General features: G+C 51.4%; 4 protein-coding genes and 1 non-coding gene across 5 annotated transcripts; 3 read left to right on the top strand and 2 right to left on the bottom strand.

The window, feature by feature from the left end:
- The first annotated feature begins 1,577 nt into the window (after positions 1-1,577).
- On the top strand, positions 1,578-8,179 carry HD553DRAFT_45963 (glucan synthase). Its single transcript, XM_046184242.1, has 13 exons — positions 1,578-1,758; positions 1,907-2,126; positions 2,204-2,304; positions 2,378-2,471; positions 2,548-3,188; positions 3,258-3,424; positions 3,496-6,949; positions 7,020-7,112; positions 7,178-7,324; positions 7,391-7,505; positions 7,577-7,657; positions 7,736-7,807; positions 7,878-8,179. The coding sequence occupies exons 2-13, from the start codon at positions 1,907-1,909 to the stop codon at positions 7,994-7,996; spliced, it is 5,304 nt and encodes a 1,767-aa protein (XP_046035916.1). The 5' UTR covers positions 1,578-1,758; the 3' UTR covers positions 7,997-8,179.
- On the top strand, positions 8,135-11,557 carry HD553DRAFT_296888 (putative oligopeptide transporter; the record flags this gene model as incomplete). Its single annotated transcript, XM_046178528.1, has 16 exons — positions 8,135-8,487; positions 8,550-8,587; positions 8,651-8,675; positions 8,734-9,029; positions 9,097-9,130; positions 9,204-9,237; positions 9,304-9,314; positions 9,389-9,667; positions 9,734-9,831; positions 9,889-10,063; positions 10,126-10,608; positions 10,674-10,687; positions 10,751-10,895; positions 10,975-11,015; positions 11,084-11,259; positions 11,316-11,557. The coding sequence occupies exons 1-16, from the start codon at positions 8,380-8,382 to the stop codon at positions 11,555-11,557; spliced, it is 2,199 nt and encodes a 732-aa protein (XP_046035915.1). The 5' UTR covers positions 8,135-8,379.
- Positions 11,558-11,956: 399 nt separating this feature from the next.
- Positions 11,957-12,027, bottom strand: HD553DRAFT_t62. Its single transcript has one exon. It is a non-coding gene; the product is annotated as a tRNA-Gly (tRNA).
- A 2,032-nt stretch (positions 12,028-14,059) lies between these two features.
- On the top strand, positions 14,060-14,862 carry HD553DRAFT_324435 (uncharacterized protein; the record flags this gene model as incomplete). The annotated part of the gene is made up of 4 exons (XM_046181495.1): positions 14,060-14,185; positions 14,255-14,335; positions 14,389-14,518; positions 14,567-14,862. The coding sequence occupies 4 exons, from the start codon at positions 14,060-14,062 to the stop codon at positions 14,860-14,862; spliced, it is 633 nt and encodes a 210-aa protein (XP_046035914.1).
- Positions 14,863-15,045: 183 nt separating this feature from the next.
- HD553DRAFT_324434 (uncharacterized protein) lies at positions 15,046-18,161 on the bottom strand (the record flags this gene model as incomplete). Its single annotated transcript, XM_046181494.1, has 11 exons — positions 15,046-15,075; positions 15,126-15,215; positions 15,546-15,660; positions 16,272-16,455; positions 16,520-16,728; positions 16,801-16,868; positions 16,927-17,005; positions 17,069-17,146; positions 17,212-17,683; positions 17,751-17,852; positions 17,981-18,161. The coding sequence occupies 11 exons, from the start codon at positions 18,159-18,161 to the stop codon at positions 15,046-15,048; spliced, it is 1,608 nt and encodes a 535-aa protein (XP_046035913.1).
- Positions 18,162-19,321: the final 1,160 nt, after the last annotated feature.

The raw sequence follows: 19,321 nt of genomic DNA, 5'->3' as shown, positions 1-19,321 counted from the left end.
GCTTGCTATGTGTTATGGTATGGCTGTCATGTGCCATGTAGTTGTTATCGTACTCTTGTCCTATGGCTGCCTGCTGCATGACATGGCAGACGGACTCGTCCTGGAAATGCTATCTTGCTTGATTTTTATGCTACAGCAAATCTGAAAACACCACTGGAATGGCAGACCCAACATCCACTAAGCCAATTTTTTTCCTATCTCATCTGGTCCAGTGGTTCAGGAGATATTCCATGTCAAAGTGTGCCCGAGATTCGCGTCTGCCCGAGATTCAATCTCGGGCAGACGCGAATCTTGGGCAGAGGATCAATCTCGGGCAGACGTGAATCTCGGGCAGACGTGAATCTCGGGCAGCGGGCAGACGCAAATCTCGGGCAGAGGATCAATCTCGGGCAGACGTGAATCTCGGGCAGAGGAAGCAAATTTGCTTCCTATTTGCTTATGACTGAGAATGACTAGTCAGTCACCGTAGTCATGCACAAACAACCCATAGTCAGTAGTCAGTCATATTACAGACTAATGACTATAGTCATGACTTTAGTCATTAGTCCCTTAGTCGCGCCGACCTCTATCTGCAGATGCATATCATTGCAGTCAGGAGATAGGCTCTTCTACACTTCCAAGTCAGTTCTAATGGATTGGTTGATCGAGCTTGCGCCTTCAGGTGGCATACAGTTGAGGATTCCGACCCTGCCACTCAGAGCACCGACCATCAACGATCGGGATCACTCCAATGTGGTACTGAAACACGTTTCATATGCCAAGTGTCCACTGCTGTGACGTCGGAATAGCACAGCCCCTCGATGATAAACAACCCGCAAGCCTCTTACGTGATTGTATGGGGGTTTGTTTGTTCCACCGCAGCCGGGGAAGAGAGCGCGTCGGCGAGGAGAGGAGAGCCAAGCCTTCGATCTGATGGGAAAAATGTGATGCACGGCGTGGGAAGGGAAGGGTGGGAATGCGTTCCGCGCGCGCGCCAAAACAAGGGGTTGGGTGGGTGGAGGACACAGGGAACGGCGGCACAGGGCGATTTGTTTTGAGTTTTGGTAAAGATCGCGAATCACACGGCCGCGCTGCTGCTGCTAGCTGGCTGCCTGGTGTTGGCTGTGCACCCACACACACCGCCTCTCCCAAGGGCAATCGACGACACCCACCATCTCTTTGATCACAACGAATTCCTTTTGCCTCGACCTCTAGCTAGACTTTCATCGACATCCTTCTCTCCTCCACCACCGACTGTTCACTCTCTCGCACTCTCTCGACGTAAAGTAGAAGTGCAGACGTGAGTGTAAAGAGGTAGCAGTAGTAGGCCTCCCCCGGACGACGCAGACGACAAAGGACGACAACACGAATCGCCCTTCGACCGCGTCTCTCGACAAACGGCCTTGATCACGACCATCACCTCGCCGGTAGAGACGAATCACACACTCTGCCGACTCATCTCCGTCTCTTTCGCCATCTAGAGACTTACTTTGACTCTACGACCTGACTCGCCCACGACTAGTTCATTTCCGCCGCTCACCAGCACGACAAACTCGCACTACAAGGGAACGCAGCCCTCACTCTCGCTTCATACCGGTTACACCTTTTCACCCCCTTTTTTCACGACCTTTGCTCTCCACTACCTTCACCTCTCTTGCGATATTTCTACCCACACGATCCGAGAGGAATTCTACTACCACAATCACGAATAGACGTCTCGCCGGAACACTTTTACCGTTTACGACTTGACGACTTGATCGATCCGAGAGGGCATCAAATGTGAGTCTTTCAGAAGGTCGTGGCGTCGCTGGCTAGCATCACGTATCAAGTTACACGGCATGCCAGCTGTGCTAGTCCATGCAAGTCCGATGTCAATCGTTCTCGATTGCTGACTATAATATCATAACTTCATTCCCGCCGTCTCCAGATGTCCCAACAGAACCCTTTCCAAAACCCTGGTGCGGGGGGCAACTACCCTTACCACAACCAACCCCAGCCCGGTCCCGGCGGACTGCCGTCTCAGCCGATTCCTGCTGATCCTCAACAAGGAGGATACTATGATGCCGATCGTGAGATGAGGGAACGATACGAAGGCGGTGGTGTCGGCAGAGAGACTTGGGCAAGCGAGAGCGGATACAGTGGCGAGTGTACGTGAAGGATTCTCGAGCTGTGGAACCTGTCTTGCGAGAGGTCTAATCTTATTGTCGTGGTACCTCGTATATAGACCAACAACCCGGTGCTCAGGCCAACTACTACCCGTCTCGTTCCAGCACCCCTACCTATACCGAGGGTAGCAACGGTGGCCACCGTGGACGAGAGCCTTACGTGAGTGCTCAGACATACCCGCCTCTCACTAAAATCTGATCACTAATGACTTGTGACGTCGCCCATTTGACAGCCGGCCTGGACTCAGGAGGCCAACATTCCCTTGTCCAAGGAGGAGATCGAAGACGTCTTGATCGATCTGGCCAACAAGTTTGGATTTCAAAAGGGTGCGTCGAGGCACACTCACCGCTGCCGTGCCGGTGATCCGTCGCTGAGCCCGCTACATCCCTCACGATTTGCTAGACTCGTCGCGAAACATCTTCGACTTTTTGATGATCCAGCTCGACTCGCGAGCCTCTCGAATGTCCCCCGACCAAGCGCTCCTGACCCTCCACGCCGACTACATCGGAGGAGAGCACGCCAACTACCGAAAGTGGTACTTTGCCGCTCAGCTCGATCTCGACGACGCCATCGGTGCCGCCCAGAACCCTGGTCTCGCTCGTGTCAAGTCGGTCCGAAGCAAGAAGAAGCCCATCACGGCTTCGGCCAAATCGCTCGACTCGGCCGTCTCGAGGTGGAGGACCGCCATGAACAACATGTCCCAGTACGACAGGTTGAGGCAGGTCGCCTTGTTCCTCTTGTGCTGGGGTGAAGCCGCCCAGGTCAGGTTCACCCCTGAATGTCTGTGCTTCATCTTCAAGTGCGCCGACGACTACTATCGAAGCCCCGAATGCCAGAACAGGATCGAGCCCGTTCCCGAAGGTCTCTACCTGAGGAGCGTTGTCAAGCCCCTGTACAGGTTCCTTCGAGACCAAGGGTACGAGGTCGTCGACGGCAAGTTCCTGAGGAGGGAGCGAGACCACCATGAGATTATCGGTTACGACGATGTCAACCAGCTGTTCTGGTACCCCGAGGGTATCGCCAGGATCCAGCTCGCGGACAAGGCAAGTTTTGGTTTTTCATCATCGTTTATCGTTCGAGCGTAGCGCTTACCTCTCCCTTCGCCCTCGTAGACCCGTCTGATCGACATCCCGCCCGCTCAGAGGTTCATGAAGCTCGACAAAGTCGACTGGAGCAAAGCCTTCTTCAAGACCTATTTGGAGAAGCGAAGCGCCGTTCATCTCCTCGTCAACTTTAACCGAATCTGGGTGTTGCACATCTCGACCTTTTGGTTCTACACGTAAGTCTTTCCCCCTGTCTTTACTCGAAATTCCCGCGCAGACCATCTGACCGTTCGTGACGCATTTGCAGTGCCTGGAACGCTCCTACCGTCTACTCGCCTCGAAACTCCACCACCGCCACCAAGCCCATGTCATTCTCGATGACGGCATTGGGTGGAGCCGTCGCCTCATTGATCATGATTGCCGCCACACTTGCCGAATTCTCGTACATCCCGACCACCTGGAACAACACCTCGCATCTAACGAGGCGATTGATCTTCCTGTTGATCATCCTGGCCATCACCGGTGGACCCTCGATCTACATTGCCTTCTTCGACCAGAGCTCGCAAGTCTCGCTCATCATCAGTATCGTTCAATTCGGTCTCGCCATCGCCTCGGTCGTCATGTTCACCGTCATTCCCTCGGGCCGGATGTTCGGAGATCGAGTCGCCGGCAAGAACCGAAAGTACTTGGCCAACCAGACCTTTACCGCCTCTTACCCCAAATTGGAGAGGAGCTCGCGGGTCGCATCTATCATGCTCTGGGTCCTCGTTTTCGGTCTCAAGCTCACCGAGAGTTACTTCTTCTTGACCTTGTCTTTCCGTGATCCCATTAGGGTCATGGTCGGTATGAAGGTGCAGAACTGTAACGACAAGGCGTTTGGTGCCGGTCTCTGCCGCAACCAGCCCGCGTTTACGCTCGCGATCATGTTCGTAATGGATCTCATCCTCTTCTTCCTGGACACTTTCCTCTGGTACGTCATCTGGAACACGGTCTTCAGTATCGCTCGGTCGTTTGCCCTCGGCATGAGCATTTGGACGCCTTGGAAAGACATCTTCATGAGGTTGCCTAAGCGAATCTACGCCAAGCTCTTGGCCACCAACGACATGGAGGTCAAGTACAAGCCCAAGGTCTTGGTATCCCAGGTCTGGAACGCCATCATCATCTCGATGTACCGAGAGCATTTGCTTTCGATCGACCATGTTCAGAAGCTGCTTTACCACCAGGTTCCCTCGGACAACGAGGGCAAGAGGACCCTTCGCGCGCCCGCCTTCTTCATCGCTCAAGGAGAGAAGAGCGCGTCCAACATCGAATTCTTCCCGCACGGAAGCGAAGCGGAGAGGCGAATCTCTTTCTTTTCGCAATCGCTCACGACCGCCCTGCCCGAGCCCCTGCCTATCGACGCTATGCCTACCTTTACGGTCCTGGTGCCTCACTACTCTGAAAAGATCCTGCTGTCTCTCAGGGAGATTATCCGAGAGGAGGATCAGAACACGCGTGTTACCCTGTTGGAATACCTCAAGCAGCTTCACCCCATCGAGTGGGAGAACTTTGTCAAGGACACCAAGATTCTGGCTGAGGAATCGACCATGTTCTCTGGGCAGAACCCCTTCGGTGGTGGCTCGGATGAAAAGGGCGATTCGAAAAAGACGGACGACATTCCCTTCTACACTGTCGGTTTCAAGTCTGCCGCGCCCGAATACACCCTGCGAACCCGGATCTGGGCGTCTTTGCGTGCGCAGACCCTCTACCGTACGGTCTCTGGTTTCATGAACTACTCCAAGGCGATCAAGCTCTTGTACCGTGTCGAGAACCCGGAAGTCGTTCAGCTCTTTGGCGGCAACACGGACAAGCTGGAGCGAGAGCTCGAGAGGATGTCCCGCCGAAAGTTCAAGTTTGTCGTCTCTATGCAACGTTACTCCAAGTTCAACAAGGAGGAACACGAGAACGCCGAATTCCTCTTGCGCGCCTATCCCGATTTGCAAATCGCCTACCTTGACGAGGAGCCTCCTCGCAAGGAGGGTGGCGAGCCCCGAATCTTCTCTGCTCTTATCGATGGTCACTCCGAGGTTTTGCCCAACGGCCGAAGGCGACCCAAGTTTAGGATCGAATTGCCCGGAAACCCTATCTTGGGAGACGGTAAATCGGACAATCAGAACCACGCCATCGTCTTTTACCGTGGAGAATACCTCCAGCTCATCGACGCGAACCAGGACAACTATTTGGAGGAGTGTCTCAAGATCCGTAACGTGCTCGCCGAGTTTGAGGAGTTCAATGTCTCTAGCCAAAGTCCCTACACTCAGTGGGGTAGTGCCGCCTTCTCGAAACCGCCCGTTGCCATCTTGGGAGCTAGGGAGTACATCTTTTCGGAGAACATCGGTATTCTTGGAGACATCGCCGCTGGAAAGGAACAGACATTTGGTACCTTGGCTGCCCGTTCGCTCTCTTGGATCGGCGGAAAGTTGCATTACGGTCATCCGGATTTCTTGAATGCCATCTACATGAACACTCGAGGTGGTGTCTCCAAGGCACAAAAGGGTCTGCACCTGAACGAAGATATCTACGCCGGTATGAACGCATTCGGACGAGGCGGAAGGATCAAGCATTCCGAGTACTACCAATGTGGAAAAGGTCGTGACCTGGGTTTCGGCACTATTCTCAATTTCCAGACCAAGATCGGAACCGGTATGGGAGAGCAGATGCTCAGCCGAGAGTACTACTACCTCGGAACGCAGCTACCTATCGACAGGTTCCTCACTTTCTACTATGGACATCCCGGTTTCCACATCAATAACATCTTGGTCATTCTGTCGGTCCAGGTGTTCATGGTCGTCTTGACCTTTTTGGGTACCATGAACAAGGAGCTGTTCATCTGTCGATACAACTCGAACGGCGAGATCCGACCCGGCCAATCCGGTTGTTACAACTTGGTCCCCGTCTACCAGTGGATCGAGCGATGCATCATTGCCGTCTTCATCGTCTTCTTTATCGCCTTCCTGCCGCTCTTCTTGCAAGAGTTGACGGAACGTGGAGCGGGACGCGCGATCATCCGGCTGGCCAAGCACTTCATGTCGCTCTCTCCCATCTTCGAGGTGTTCTCCACCCAGATCTACACCCACTCGATTTTGAACGACTTGAACTTTGGAGGTGCTCGATACATTGCGACCGGACGAGGATTTGCCACCACACGAATCTCGTTCAGTATCCTGTACTCGCGATTCGCTGGACCGTCGATCTACCTTGGTCTTCGTACCCTCATCCTCTTGCTCTACATCACCTTGACCATATGGACGCCGTACTTGATCTACTTCTGGATCACCGTATTGTCGCTCGCCATCGCGCCGTTCCTCTTCAACCCGCACCAATTCTCCTTCAGCGACTTCGTCATCGACTACCGAGAGCTGCTTCGATGGATGTCTCGAGGAAACTCGCGCACCCATGCCAACTCTTGGGTCGGCTACTGCCGTCTCTCGCGAACCCGTATCACCGGATTCAAGAGGAAGCGTCTCGGACTGCCTTCGGAGAAGCTATCGAGCGATGTGCCCCGTGCGCCTTGGAGGGCAATCGTGCTGTCCGAGATCCTGGCTCCTCTGGCCTTGGCGATTATCTTTGTCGTCGCCTACCTCTTTGTCAAGTCATTCCCGGTCGAAGGCTCCTATCAGCCCGGTTTGCTGCGGATCGCTGTCATCAGTTTGGGACCGATCGTCTTCAACATGGCGTTGTTGATCGTTCTCTTCCTGATCAGTCTGTTCTTGGGACCTTGCGTGAGTTGTTACTGCCAGGTTCGGATCTCGGTTTACATCCTAGAGCTAACCCTTTTGCGGTCATCTATAGCTTAACGGTTATACCAACCAGTTCGGAGCCGTCATGGCCGCCATTGCTCATTTCGGTGCTGTTGTGGGGCTCTGTGCCTTCTTCGAGTTCCTCGTAAGTGCTTGTTCAATCTATGATGAACGATGCACTCGGATCTGACGTCCAGTGGCTTCTCTCAGTGGTTCCTCGAGTTGTGGAACACGTCGCACGCCGTACTTGGAGTGATCGCTGTCATTATGGTGCAGCGATGCATCTTTAAGATTTTGATCGCTGTGTTCCTCTCTCGAGAGTTCAAGCACGACGAGACCAACCGAGCGTGGTGGACTGTGAGTCGTCGAAGTTTGCCCGAGATGATGCGCAAATTGCTGAATATTCACGATGGCGGAATGTAGGGTGTTTGGTTCAACCGAGGTCTTGGCAAGCATGTTCTCAGTCAACCCGCTCGAGAATTCATCGTCAAGGTTATCGAGATGGGTCTATACTCTGCGGACTTTTTGAGCTGTCACGGTACGTTTTGGGCTGCCAGCGAGAGACGTCCTGATACCTGCGACTAACCAAATCTCCCTTCGATCGTTCAGCCCTTCTCCTGGTGTTGACTATTCCAGTCTTGATCCCCTACTCGGACCGGTTGCACTCGACCATGCTCTTCTGGCTTCGACGTAGGTGTCGCTTGCTTCGTTTGCCATCTCGTTTGAGATCCACTCAGCTGACCGTTTTTTTTACCTCGTAATTTGCAGCGAGTCGACAGATCCGTCCTCCGATCTATTCGTTCCGTCAGCGAAGCCAACGTCGAAAGATCGTAGCCAAATGTGAGTCCATCAATGAAGTAGCTTCCGGCGCAAGTCCTCGCGCTGACCCGTTCTCTGCCCACTTTCTCAGACTCGATCGTCTACGCTCTCATTCAGGGAATCTTCATCGCCCTGATCGTGTTGCCCCTCATTTTCCGTCACGTCCTCGACCTAACGCCCTCTTCAGTACCCTTCAGCGGAGCCATCTAGACGACTCTTTCACCTTCATTGATTAGCCACAAAGCACGACCAGCATGTAGTATCCGTATTCACGAGTTGACACGGACGTTTCATCCATGACCCAAGATAGATGTTTCAAGAGAACCTAGGCAAGATTGCTCAGACCCTGTTCGCTGTTCGCATGAGTGCATGACTCATCCGATCGATCGACTTCGAGTGAGCGAGTACCGGATTTGACCGGGCCTCGGCAGCATGTGAGCAGCACGAGCATATGGCCAGCATATCTTTGCAAAAACATACCCACTCTGATCATTGCAAGGTAAAGCAACCCCACGGCTGATTTCAGAATCACTTCGAAATCTTGGACCTCCTTGACGTTACAGAACTGCGAGTCCCTGTGGATCGACCCCACCATGACCCAGGCGGACAGGCTTCGCCAACCCCTACTGGACCGAGAAGACCAAGAAGTCACTGCCGGACATGACGAACATGATGAAGTCGAGTATGAGGGCGACTTTACGGTAGGTCTCATTGGATTTTATACATGTATGTCCTACTGCTTGACATCGCTGGCCGTTATTAGTTGCGAGCCGTCGTGGTCGGACTCTTGGTAGGAGTATTGTGCGTTCACGAACTTTGAACTATTCTCAGCAGGAAATCAGCTAAATTGCTTGTAAATTCTAGACTAGCATTCACCAACCTATACTTTGTGCGTTCTTGTTCCGGAAGTCTTCGCCAGTCTGGCTAACCGGATCCTCTCGGTGCAGGGTCTTCAATCGGGATGGATTTCGATGATGTCGCTTCAGTCGTCATTGCTTGGATTCGCCATCTTTAAGCTGCCGTTGCCGAGATTTCTCTCACCGCCGGACAGACCGTTTACTGCTCAAGAGAACGTGGTTGTACAGACAACAGCGGTCGCCACCGGGACCCTGCCCTTAGCAGCTGGACTCGTAGGCATTATCCCGGCCTTGGAACAGCTAGACCTTACTCTGGACGGTGTAGGCCCGATGAGGTTGTCCTTCTGGCAGCTCATAGGCTGGAGCATCGGGATATGCTTCTTCGGGTGCGTGGAGAGCTAGCGTTCCAGCTGCCGTTCTTTGTCGCTGAAGCGGGGAACCTCCCCCTCTTAGTGTCTTTCTCGCTGTTCCTCTGCGCAAACAAGTGGTCAGTCGAGTCGCTTGACAATGGATATTTCGCTGCACGTTGGGTCTGAATGCCGTCCTACCGCCTCAAACAGATTGTCAAGGAAAAGCTCGTGTTTCCCTCCGGCAGTAAGATATGTTTTCGTTAACATCCGACGTATCCCAGCTTATGCTTCCAGTCGCTACGGTGTATAGCTGCTACCGCAGTAAGGCATCATTTCCTTCTGCTTTGGAATGTCCACGGTGCTCAAATCATATTTTGACTCTTAACAATTTATAGCAACTCATTGCGCTCTTATTCAAGATGCCACCCCCCAAAGTTCCTGTGCCTAGAGCGACTCAAATCGCCACTTCTCATTCAACGGACTATCAACCACTGCCGACTTCCGCTGAACATGTTCGAGACCGCTCGCTGTCGCTAGACGCTGATCGTGAAGATGATGTACATCCGCAAATTCCCTTGAACGGTCTACGGAAGCAGTCCGCGGAGAGGGAGGAGATGGGAAGAAAGGGCTGGTATGTCCTTGGATCTTGCTTCGCAGCGAGCGCCTTTGTTACCGTAAGCGACATCGTCGAAGTATCCAGATAGAAGCAGACTGCTGACCGAATTTTTACGCCAATCTAGCTATTGAGCTTTTGGTTCCCAGTCGTCTTTGCGATTCCCATTTTCGACCTTGTTGGAGCGATTTTCAATACTAGTCTGGCGTCGACATGGTTGTGGTGGTGAGGCGAGGTTCGAGAACAATTCGACAAGTCGCAGCTGAATTCCACCGCGGTCAGGTTTACGCCCTCGCTCTCATATGTCGGACAAGGTATCATCATGAACTTCGAGACGACGCTATTCATGAACCTTGGGATGATCACGGGATGGGCGATCTTGTCTCCTTTAGCCAAGCTCAATGGTTGGGCCCCTGGACCTGTATCATCGTCAACAAATGGGGCTCGGGGGTGGATTGTGAGTCAAATTTGCCCGCGAGCACGAGTGTAAAAGCGCCTGAACGACTTAACCACACTTAGCTATGGGTATCGCTTGCCATAATGATCTCGGAGTCTATAATCTCCCTGATACCGGTGATCGTGAACTTTACCCGGGATTTACATTCACGCTATGGCACCCGCGCCGGCTTGAAGCGCAAGGGAACGTCTCAGGATGGCTTCGTGGCATCGTTGAGTCTCGACACCATGGAAGAAGAGGAAGAGCTAGACCCCGAACCGCCACATCGACTAGTTCCGGACAGCTGGGTAGTTATTGGGCTAGGCTGCAGCGCAATCTTGGGAATCTTTCTGGTATGGTGGATCTTTGGCGCCGACGGTATCAGTCCTTGGGCGACTGCAGTGGGCTTGGTCTTAGCATCGATCCTTAGCCTTTTGGGGGTTAGAGCCTTGGGAGAGACAGACCTGAACCCAGTCTCCGGTATTGGCAAGATCAGTCAGCTACTATTCGCCGTCTTGCAGCCAGGAAATGTGGTTGCCAACATCATCGCTGGTGGTGTCGCAGAGGTAGGTCTCTCACCATACCCAGCAGTATGTTCTCAGCTGATCCTATGGGAATCTTCGTTAAAAAGGCAGGGGCTCAACAGTAGGTAGAGCGGCATGCGAAACCTCCATTGCTGCGGCTAACTGGAAGTCATCTGGAACAAAGAGCTGGCGATCTCATGCAGGATCTCAAGACGGGATCATTGTTGAAAGCCTCCCCGCGATCCCAGTTTTACGGTCAAATGATCGGAAGCTTTGCGAGCGTCTTCGTTTCTGTCGGAGCTTACAAGCTATATACGAGCATCTACGAGGTCAGTCGATCATCAGATTATCGGGCTCGAATGGCTTGAGTAAGGAAGTCGAACTTGCAATTTATGCCTTCGCGTTTAGATTCCTGGGCCGGAATTCCAAGTGCCAACCGCTGCGATCTGGTGAGACATATAGTTTGTCCTCCTTGAATGTCGCTTCTGGCCACTGATACCTGCCTGTACTACTTTAGGCTGAATCTCGCTCGATTGCTGAATACTGGACATCTCCCTCCAAAATCTGCCGAATTCATGATCGCATTTGGGCTTCTCTTTGCGGTAATATCCAGCTTAAGATATATATTGCCGCTCTTCACAAAACGAGCGACGCCGAGGTTTGTGGCCTACCTGCCGTCTGGGATCGCATTTGGTAAGACCGTACGGCCGTATCGCGAGTGGTGTTTACTCATCTCTACGGTCTTCTAGCGATCGGATTCCTGAACGTACCGAGCTTCTCTCTCGCTAGGCTCATCGGTGGCATTGTCGCCCTGCGGACAAGACGCAACGGAGAAACGCCGCTGATTGTCATCGTCGCGGCCAGCGGCCTGGTGCTTGGCGAGGGTGTCATCAGTATCGTAGGTCTAGGCCTTGCAGGTAGCGGTCAGGGCGCAGCCAGCTGTTGGGGTTGTAATCTAGGTCATGGCGGGTACTGCTCCAGAGGGTGTTGAGCTTTGTACATGCAACTATAACATACGCCTAGCACTGATCATTGACGGGAAATCATCATTATGACATTGCGTGGAACGACTGTAACTAATAAAAAAACAGAGATTGGCCGGAACTGCAGATTTGTTCAGGGTCATCATGACCGAAGTGGGCTTGGTTCAGTCTGAGTATTGTTCACGTCATATCGGGCTGTTAGTCGTGAACGCACGTCCCCATTCGACGACACGCGAGATCGATGGGCGAGTTCTCTGCTGCTTTCCTACAACACCGGGCGCACATCCAGCGGAATACCTGACAACATGGTGAGAAACGCTTTAGTCATGGTGATCCGATTGCGGAAAAAGGATACCGCCGCTTACCCGCAAAAGGGCGACTGCAGGTAAGAAAAAGTAAAAAACTTTTACCACAGCTGGGAATCGAACCCAGTGCTATTCCTTGGGAAGGAATAATGTTACCACTACACCACTGAGGTGATGACATTAAAACCTCATAATGTGGGTACAGAATCACTATCACAAACAGCAGATGGGATGCCTTATACTGTTCAAGGTTCATGTAGGCTTGCCGTGCTCTCTGGTCTTGAGCCGTATTCCAGCTTTGCATCTCTATGCTGAACTTCTTCCCATCAGAGACGGAAGCCGCCTAAATCAGTGACAAGCAGCCGCTTCAAAGGCAGTGAAAGTGAATAGATCAAGATATCATTACTGCTGAGCTTTCAGCTGAAGTCCTTATGATGCGTGTCATGTATAGCAACCCATCCAACCATCATTTTGACCCTCATCCTTACCCAATGATCCAGAATCCTGCTCATGTTCCACCTCTTCTCAGCTTGGCCCTCCTTCAGGCTGGTATTAAAGAGGAGGACTAACAGTCTACGTGGGGCTAGGTCTAAGGGTAATGGTGTAATAACGGATGAAGTTTATACATACAATGAGCCTATTATAATAAGCACCTATGGGAGATGTAAAAGTAGACCCCTGTGGGGATGTCGAGAGGTGTCTCCGAAGGGACCTCTGAGGGGGTCTCTTGCGGGAGTAGCGATGCGTCACGTGACCGCTATAACAGCTGGTCCAGGACAGCAATCTGCTCCACACATCACCCTGAATCTATCATAAGGCTGCAAGCCTGGATAATAACACACAGGACTAGAAGGTACGGCCAAGGTAATGACTGTAATAACAGATGTCTGAATACTACAGCATACTACTATAGGCATCCGCGGTACACATGCTGTACACATGCGGGGTGTAGATTTTCACCTCATACGGAGGTCCATTTGGAGACCCTCTCAGAGACTCATTAGGAGATGTGTTTGGAGACGTCTAACCCCTAAGTTTTGGGACTTGCTCCTGATTAAAATGCGGTACAGTTACGGTAGCTGGTAAGATCGCTCGGCTGCATTTACCAGCTACGTCCATCAGATGCAATAGTCACGTCGCTGTGACTGTCACTGATTACAACGCTTTTCCAACAGGGACAATTGGATCGCCTATCTCTTCTCCCGCTTGCCCCAGAACAACAGAATCTTCAATACTGGGGATCACTTGGCCTGGACAATCCCAGATCCGGACGGCTATAATTATCTTTTGCTAGGTAATGAATAGGCTTGAAAACATGTATGGACTGGACTCGGCAGACCGCTGACTGGACCTGCTTACCCGTGCAGGTGCCCCCGACCACAAATTTTGCACATGCCGCCTTCAGATGGTACTAGAAAACGCCTCTCCGCCCATCTGACACCGTCAATTCTTGGCCTGGTGTGCTGCTTATGAGCTATTGCGTTGTCGCTTGAGATCTGATGTCGCACATACCAGTATAACTCCAAACTAGTACGGAGCTTAGCAGACTGGCACGGAATGTGAAGGAGTTAGAATCATGCGTGACAGTTGCTTTATGGATCGTGAGGAAGTTATAAATCGACAGGTCGACTACAGTATGCGGCGACCCAGATGAAACACACGCGCTCCAGCAATTCACTCACAAATAGCGAGACCCTCCCTGTATGCCCACGAAGCCATGTAATATGCAGGCCTCCTCCAAGTCCGGGATAGTAATATGCGGGCCTCCTCCAGGATGGCTGTCAAATTGGCTCGATTGAGAACGGGGGTTCTTGCTGAACTGAATGTTATTGGGCGAAGCAATATCTCCATTCCGTATGTGGGTAGCAGCATTCTTACAACAAGTTATGCGGTCGTATATATCAATATCTGTGCTTCAATGAACCGACACTTTAATCACCCAGACGGGTGCTCATTGTTATCACCCAGACAATTCCATCAAATCGTCAGCTAAGGGTTTGATCATGTTAGGTAGCCAGCAACCTGTGTGTTCTCCGGGACTTGTGTAGGGTAGTAGATAGATAAATGAGTGTGATAGCAGATGAACTACATATTACAAGAGTGATCGTAGTAATTAGAAGTTACCTATCGTACCATATAAGTACCTGCTCCGCCGGAGTTGCTGGCGGAGAACCCGTTCGGATGTACACTCTAGGCGTACCGCGGATGGCTATAACAGGAGGAGTGTCTGATGGAGACCAAGAAACTTGCAGACAAGATGACGAGTCGGCCGAGACTGGATGTGAGACGATCAAGGAGAGTCGAGCGGAGATACGGATGGGGAAACACAGAGTCAGTTTATGCTTGTGCGCAGACCAGACTTGATGAAGATCTGATATGATGAGTCGGACATTCTTACAGGAGACAGTCGTCGCCCTGCATCAAGAAAGAGCAGGAGAGAATCATACGGGTACGAGTGACGAAGCTTCGCTCATGCGTGAGGTGAGTGTATGGCTACATGCGCTCGAAAGGCTGCCATCCTGACCTCAGCTTAGCTTGCCACCAATGCCAATGTGGTACGCTTCCTGGCCGATATTCGCAAGGCGACTTCTCCCACAGCATCTGAAATGGAGAGGACGCAGCTCGTAACGTTGCTGTGCGACTCTGGCCTAGGACAACTAGGAGGTAATGATCAACTAGGCCAGAAATGACGTGCATGGCTGGCCAGCCAAGGTGTTCTGCTGGCGTCGGCAAAGATAAGCCCGGAGGTATCGTCTCAATTGGGATTGATAACTGAACGGGAAAAGATCCAGATGAGCAGGATATCACAGGCGAAACAAGGATACTCTGCACTCAAGAAGGACATCATTTGCCTCCAGCAACAGTGGGATGACGTGGAATGCGAATGCAATCGAGACAGAGAGACCAAAGCTTTCTTGCTCAAGGCCGCCTCCCGCTTCAAAGGATTATTGGAATTGGTTGCGCCTGGTTTCTCCGCAAAACTCAAGAAAGACGCTGATAAAAATTGAGTGAGGTGTACATAAAGCGCCAGGATATAACGGCGATAATATAGTAACGGCGATATAAGACAAGCAATAATATAGGAACGGCGATATAAGACAGACATATAACTTATGAATGTATGTGATCCAGCCCTCAAGCCCAAAAATGACCTGTAACATGTGAGCTTGTATTCTCAATGGTTCAATGCTTTACCACTTGGCGAAGGCCGCGACAACTTGCTGTGCAAATAAGCAGCGCATATATCGATGTCGTGATGTGATTGACATACAATCGAGAACCGGTGGTAGCAGGGACGAAGAGGACGAATCCGAGTGCGTGGACGCGGCGTTGAGAGCCAAATCGCGAATCCCGCCATTACCTGATAGGAAGCATTTCTAAAGTTTACATACATCAAATGATACACAACGGTAGTGAACAACTGTCATGGCAGACATATCTAACAATCATATTTACATTGAACAAAGCTACCGCAGCATTGATACAACTCGTGCACAGTCGACAAGAAGCCAGAAGATTCGGTCATGGACGATCGTTTGGAACGTCAATTGTAATGTTGGGAATCATGTACCATCGTTACATCGATGCGCTTTCCATTACACATTATACCGGCGCTCCAGACACTTCGAGCTTCACCCATTTTGACAATACAGTGGTAGGGGTACGCTTTGTCATAGCTTCATAGACATACTGTCTCAAGGATGGCGATTTGGGCCAGGAGACCGAGTCGAGTGTACATGGACGGGACAGGGGGCCGCAAATCAATTGCGGAAGGGCCAAATTCCCCAATAGATTCATCGGATTGGCTGGAAGAGATCCGCTCAGACATTCAAGAAGGGACTCTGTGTTATAAAGAATGGACCTCATCATTCGGGACAAGGAGTCGGCAGTACAGGTAGTGCTGTTTTATGCGATCAGCCCACATAAAGAATGGACCTCGTCATTCGGGACAAGGAGTCGGTAGTACAGGTAGTGCTGTTTTATGTGATTCTCCTTATACACCCAATTGTCCCAGCATAAATAATATGGTCGAACTCATGAATACTACCTCAATCACGCAACCTGTGACCGAGTGACGATCGGAACCGGAACGTCGGCTCAGCATAACCTCGGACTTATCCCGACGCGCTACGGAACGCGCCTTTATTTGGCTTTTCCGCCCGATTAAGCCCACGACGCGCTCTCGACCGGTCAAACACACCGCCGCAACGTAGTTTAGAGGATGGCGATCTATTGTAGAGTAGAATGAGGAGCTTAGAACCGAATTGGGTTCTAAGCGACGATATCAAAGTTCATCATACCGTTACCTTCTGTATTGTGGACTAAGTCACAACGAAACGGCCGCTATAGTACCGAAACGTCCCGAAACGCCCAACAACTCCCGCGTCGACGTATTCTAGCCTCCCCGTGACACAACCAAACACGTCTTTTGATCTCTACCAAGGTCTTGAGGGCGAGGTCTTTGGTGTACTGAATGGCGTCTTTGATCCCCAGATATAGCTTTGTGTCCTCCTTCTGAGTTGCTGGCGGGACTGGAAATAGCAGGTCATACGATTGCAGCATGGTATCCAACTCAGCCGCATATTGGCCAAGTTTGGGACCTGTTTGACAATCAACTTGAAATCCATCAATGACCCGAATCGCACAGACTCCGCATGTACTCACCCAATTGAAGGCGTTCAACAAAAGAATCATCTGCCAGTGCTAGAGCCATGAAACACAGCAGCAGACCGACAGCTGGAATGTATTCATTGCTGATGGGCTCCTTTGCCTGGCGGGCCGCTCCCTTGTAGATAGCCTTGAGAGAGTCGTAATGGAGGAAATGTTGTCCAGAACAGAGGGTCGGTTCGGGGGTGTAGACACTGTGAGGAGTACTGGAAATCATGATTCTGTATGCTTGTAGTCAGTTGCGCTCTCCTTCTGATGAACCTGAAATTGTAATCTACAGGCAGTCTCCGGGCCGAAGGATAAGGTGTTCCGCAGAGCCTTCATCGGGGCAAAAGATAGTCCATACCTGTAATCGAGCTACTGTCAGTAGTGGGATGGGTTCTGTTGCAACAAACGCCACTCACTTTAAGACCGTAATCAACTTCAAGCATAGTGAGACATCCACTACCATCCTCATGATCACCTTTGATCGTGCCTGCAGTGCTTGCGAGTCTGAAAGAGCCGAACTTGTTTATCTGTTGTCCTGGTGAATGCTTTCCGTTGTACTAGTTCTTCAACAAAGTCTTATTCTTCTTGATGTGCCGCATTCCTATGTTGTAAGCCAACACATCATGCATGAAACAACTGCAAGGTAATAATGAGCAGAGGTCAGCAGACGTACAAGAGAAGAGCGGGAAACCAGTGCTTACTCCTGGGCATTCTGGAGAGGTGACCCAGGGATCTCGAGGCAATTGTATCCCTTGGCCGACGTGTCAAACTGTGTAAGAGCCTCTCCAAGTGCGATATTCCTTGTCTCAGGGGGTTTCGTGCCCTCGACAAGTGCCTTTGGAAGCTGGCTCATATCCTGAACTTCTAGCTCGGTATCTTCTGTCCATCCTTCCGGCAAGAAACCTTTAGCAATGGTGCTCGGTGATGCATCGGAAGTGATGGGTCTGGATATGCCGAGTTGATAGAGGGCGGGAGTCTTGTGTAACAAGTCCAGGCCCTTGTTGGTGGGACGTAGCACTGCCAGTGGAGTAGTGGAAAGGGGCTTGGTAACGAATGTAGAAGCAGCCGCGACGAGATAGTTGAACTCGTCAACGACAGCGTTGTGGTTGTGAATAGCAAGCTCCCAGTTGCCTTGAGTACGGGTGTTGACTAGCATGGTATTCGCCCCCGTATCTGCAAATGCCAACGAGTACCGAGTCAGGAATGCCTATATGTCACAGACGCCCGGCTCTGAACATACCGACTGATCCTATCCTACCGAGGATCACCTTCTTCTCGGGCGTTGCCTTCCCTTTCTTGTCTGACGCCAGGCAACGCTGCTTCTTTGTCATATGCTCATCGGCTACGACCCAACACAGGAGAATCTAGCATAAGTATCATGCCCAGTACGGTCCTGTTCCTCCTTTGTTGCCGTGTAAGCCCTCATCCTTGTCCTCTCCTCCCTCCTTGCCCGGACCCTCTCTTACTCACCTGAAATACCTTTTCTTTTCAGATTACAAGGGAGGCTGTTTCTCCTATCGAGACATGCTTGACAGCCCTTGAAGTGTCCCCGGGCATTCTTCTTGGATGCGCAAGGGTTTTTACATCCAGCAGCGATCTGGCAGATAGGCGGAGGGGGCGGGTCGGAGCAGCAGGGTCTTGGATCGAGCATGTCTGTCATCCCACTGATCCCAGTCAAGAATTCATAGGGACGTGAGGTTTTTTCTTACAGACGTGACTTTTGTGGGGTAAGCGGAAGAAAAGTTTCTCGAAATCCTCCGACGCCAGAATTAGCCCGATATCCTCCGACAAGCACACGTCAACGACGTGGTCACTTTGTAGTACCGCCAGTCGATGTGTATGTACCCCTGAACTACGAATATGGTATCACCGACATATACATCATGTCATCCTCGCCAATTTGCGAGGGAAGTCCTCCCTGGTCAGAAATTCTAGCCATAGAATACCTCGAGATCGATCGCAGCAGCCCCGCTCCATCGGAAATTCTTCCCATAAGTAATACCAACACTCACCCTGCCCCCCAATACCTACGAGAAATCCTCGATCATCCCGGTTACAATGATCGCGATGATGCATTTCGAGCGATACAAGCCGTCGCTGAAAAGCAAGGCTTTGCAGTCAGTAGGGAGGCGGTTGCGGCAAACAACCTTTACGTCGTCTGTGCCCAGAACGGACATCATAAAGATTCCCATCGATATATGGCGAACGGACGGATGAGACAAAACTCTATCGTTAAAACTAAGAAAACTGGCTGCCAGTGGAAACTTTACCTCGCCAGAAATAAATGGTCTTTGGGTCTTTGGAAATTCTCGGAGAGAAACCTTCAGCACAATCACCCTTTCACTGGCTCGTACGCCTTCCATCAGCATCGTCACATGACGGAGAGTGAAGTCGCCTTGGCCGTCACCGCCCTAAGCACAAGCAAAAAAACCTCTGCGCCAGCTATTGTCGAAATGCTCCACAAGAAAGCCAGCGAGGAAAAGAGAGATTGCTACGTCTCTCCCCAGGAGATTTACAATCTCAAGTACCGCCTCAAGGCCGTTGCTAGAGGAGGTCGCACGCCCGCCGACGCTATCATTCGAGAGATGGTTTAGAAAGGAATCCCCCATTGCTATCGATCGAACGAAATGGGGGAACTGCAGACGCTCTTCTTTACAAATCCCCTCGCTATAGTTCTGGCGAAACATTACGGCTACGTTCTTTTCATGGACGCGACGTACAAGACCAACTGATACCAAATGCCGATGCTACATGTCGTCAGCATGTCTCCGACGAACAAATCCTTTACAGTCGCACTGTGTTTTCTCTCCA

The sequence above is a fragment of the Filobasidium floriforme genome, assembly GCF_021052385.1.
Source record: "Filobasidium floriforme strain CBS 6241 chromosome Unknown HD553scaffold_13, whole genome shotgun sequence".
Taxonomy (NCBI): domain Eukaryota; kingdom Fungi; phylum Basidiomycota; class Tremellomycetes; order Filobasidiales; family Filobasidiaceae; genus Filobasidium; species Filobasidium floriforme.
Note: the sequence above shows the minus strand (reverse complement) of the source record. Positions and strands in the feature narration are given on the sequence as shown.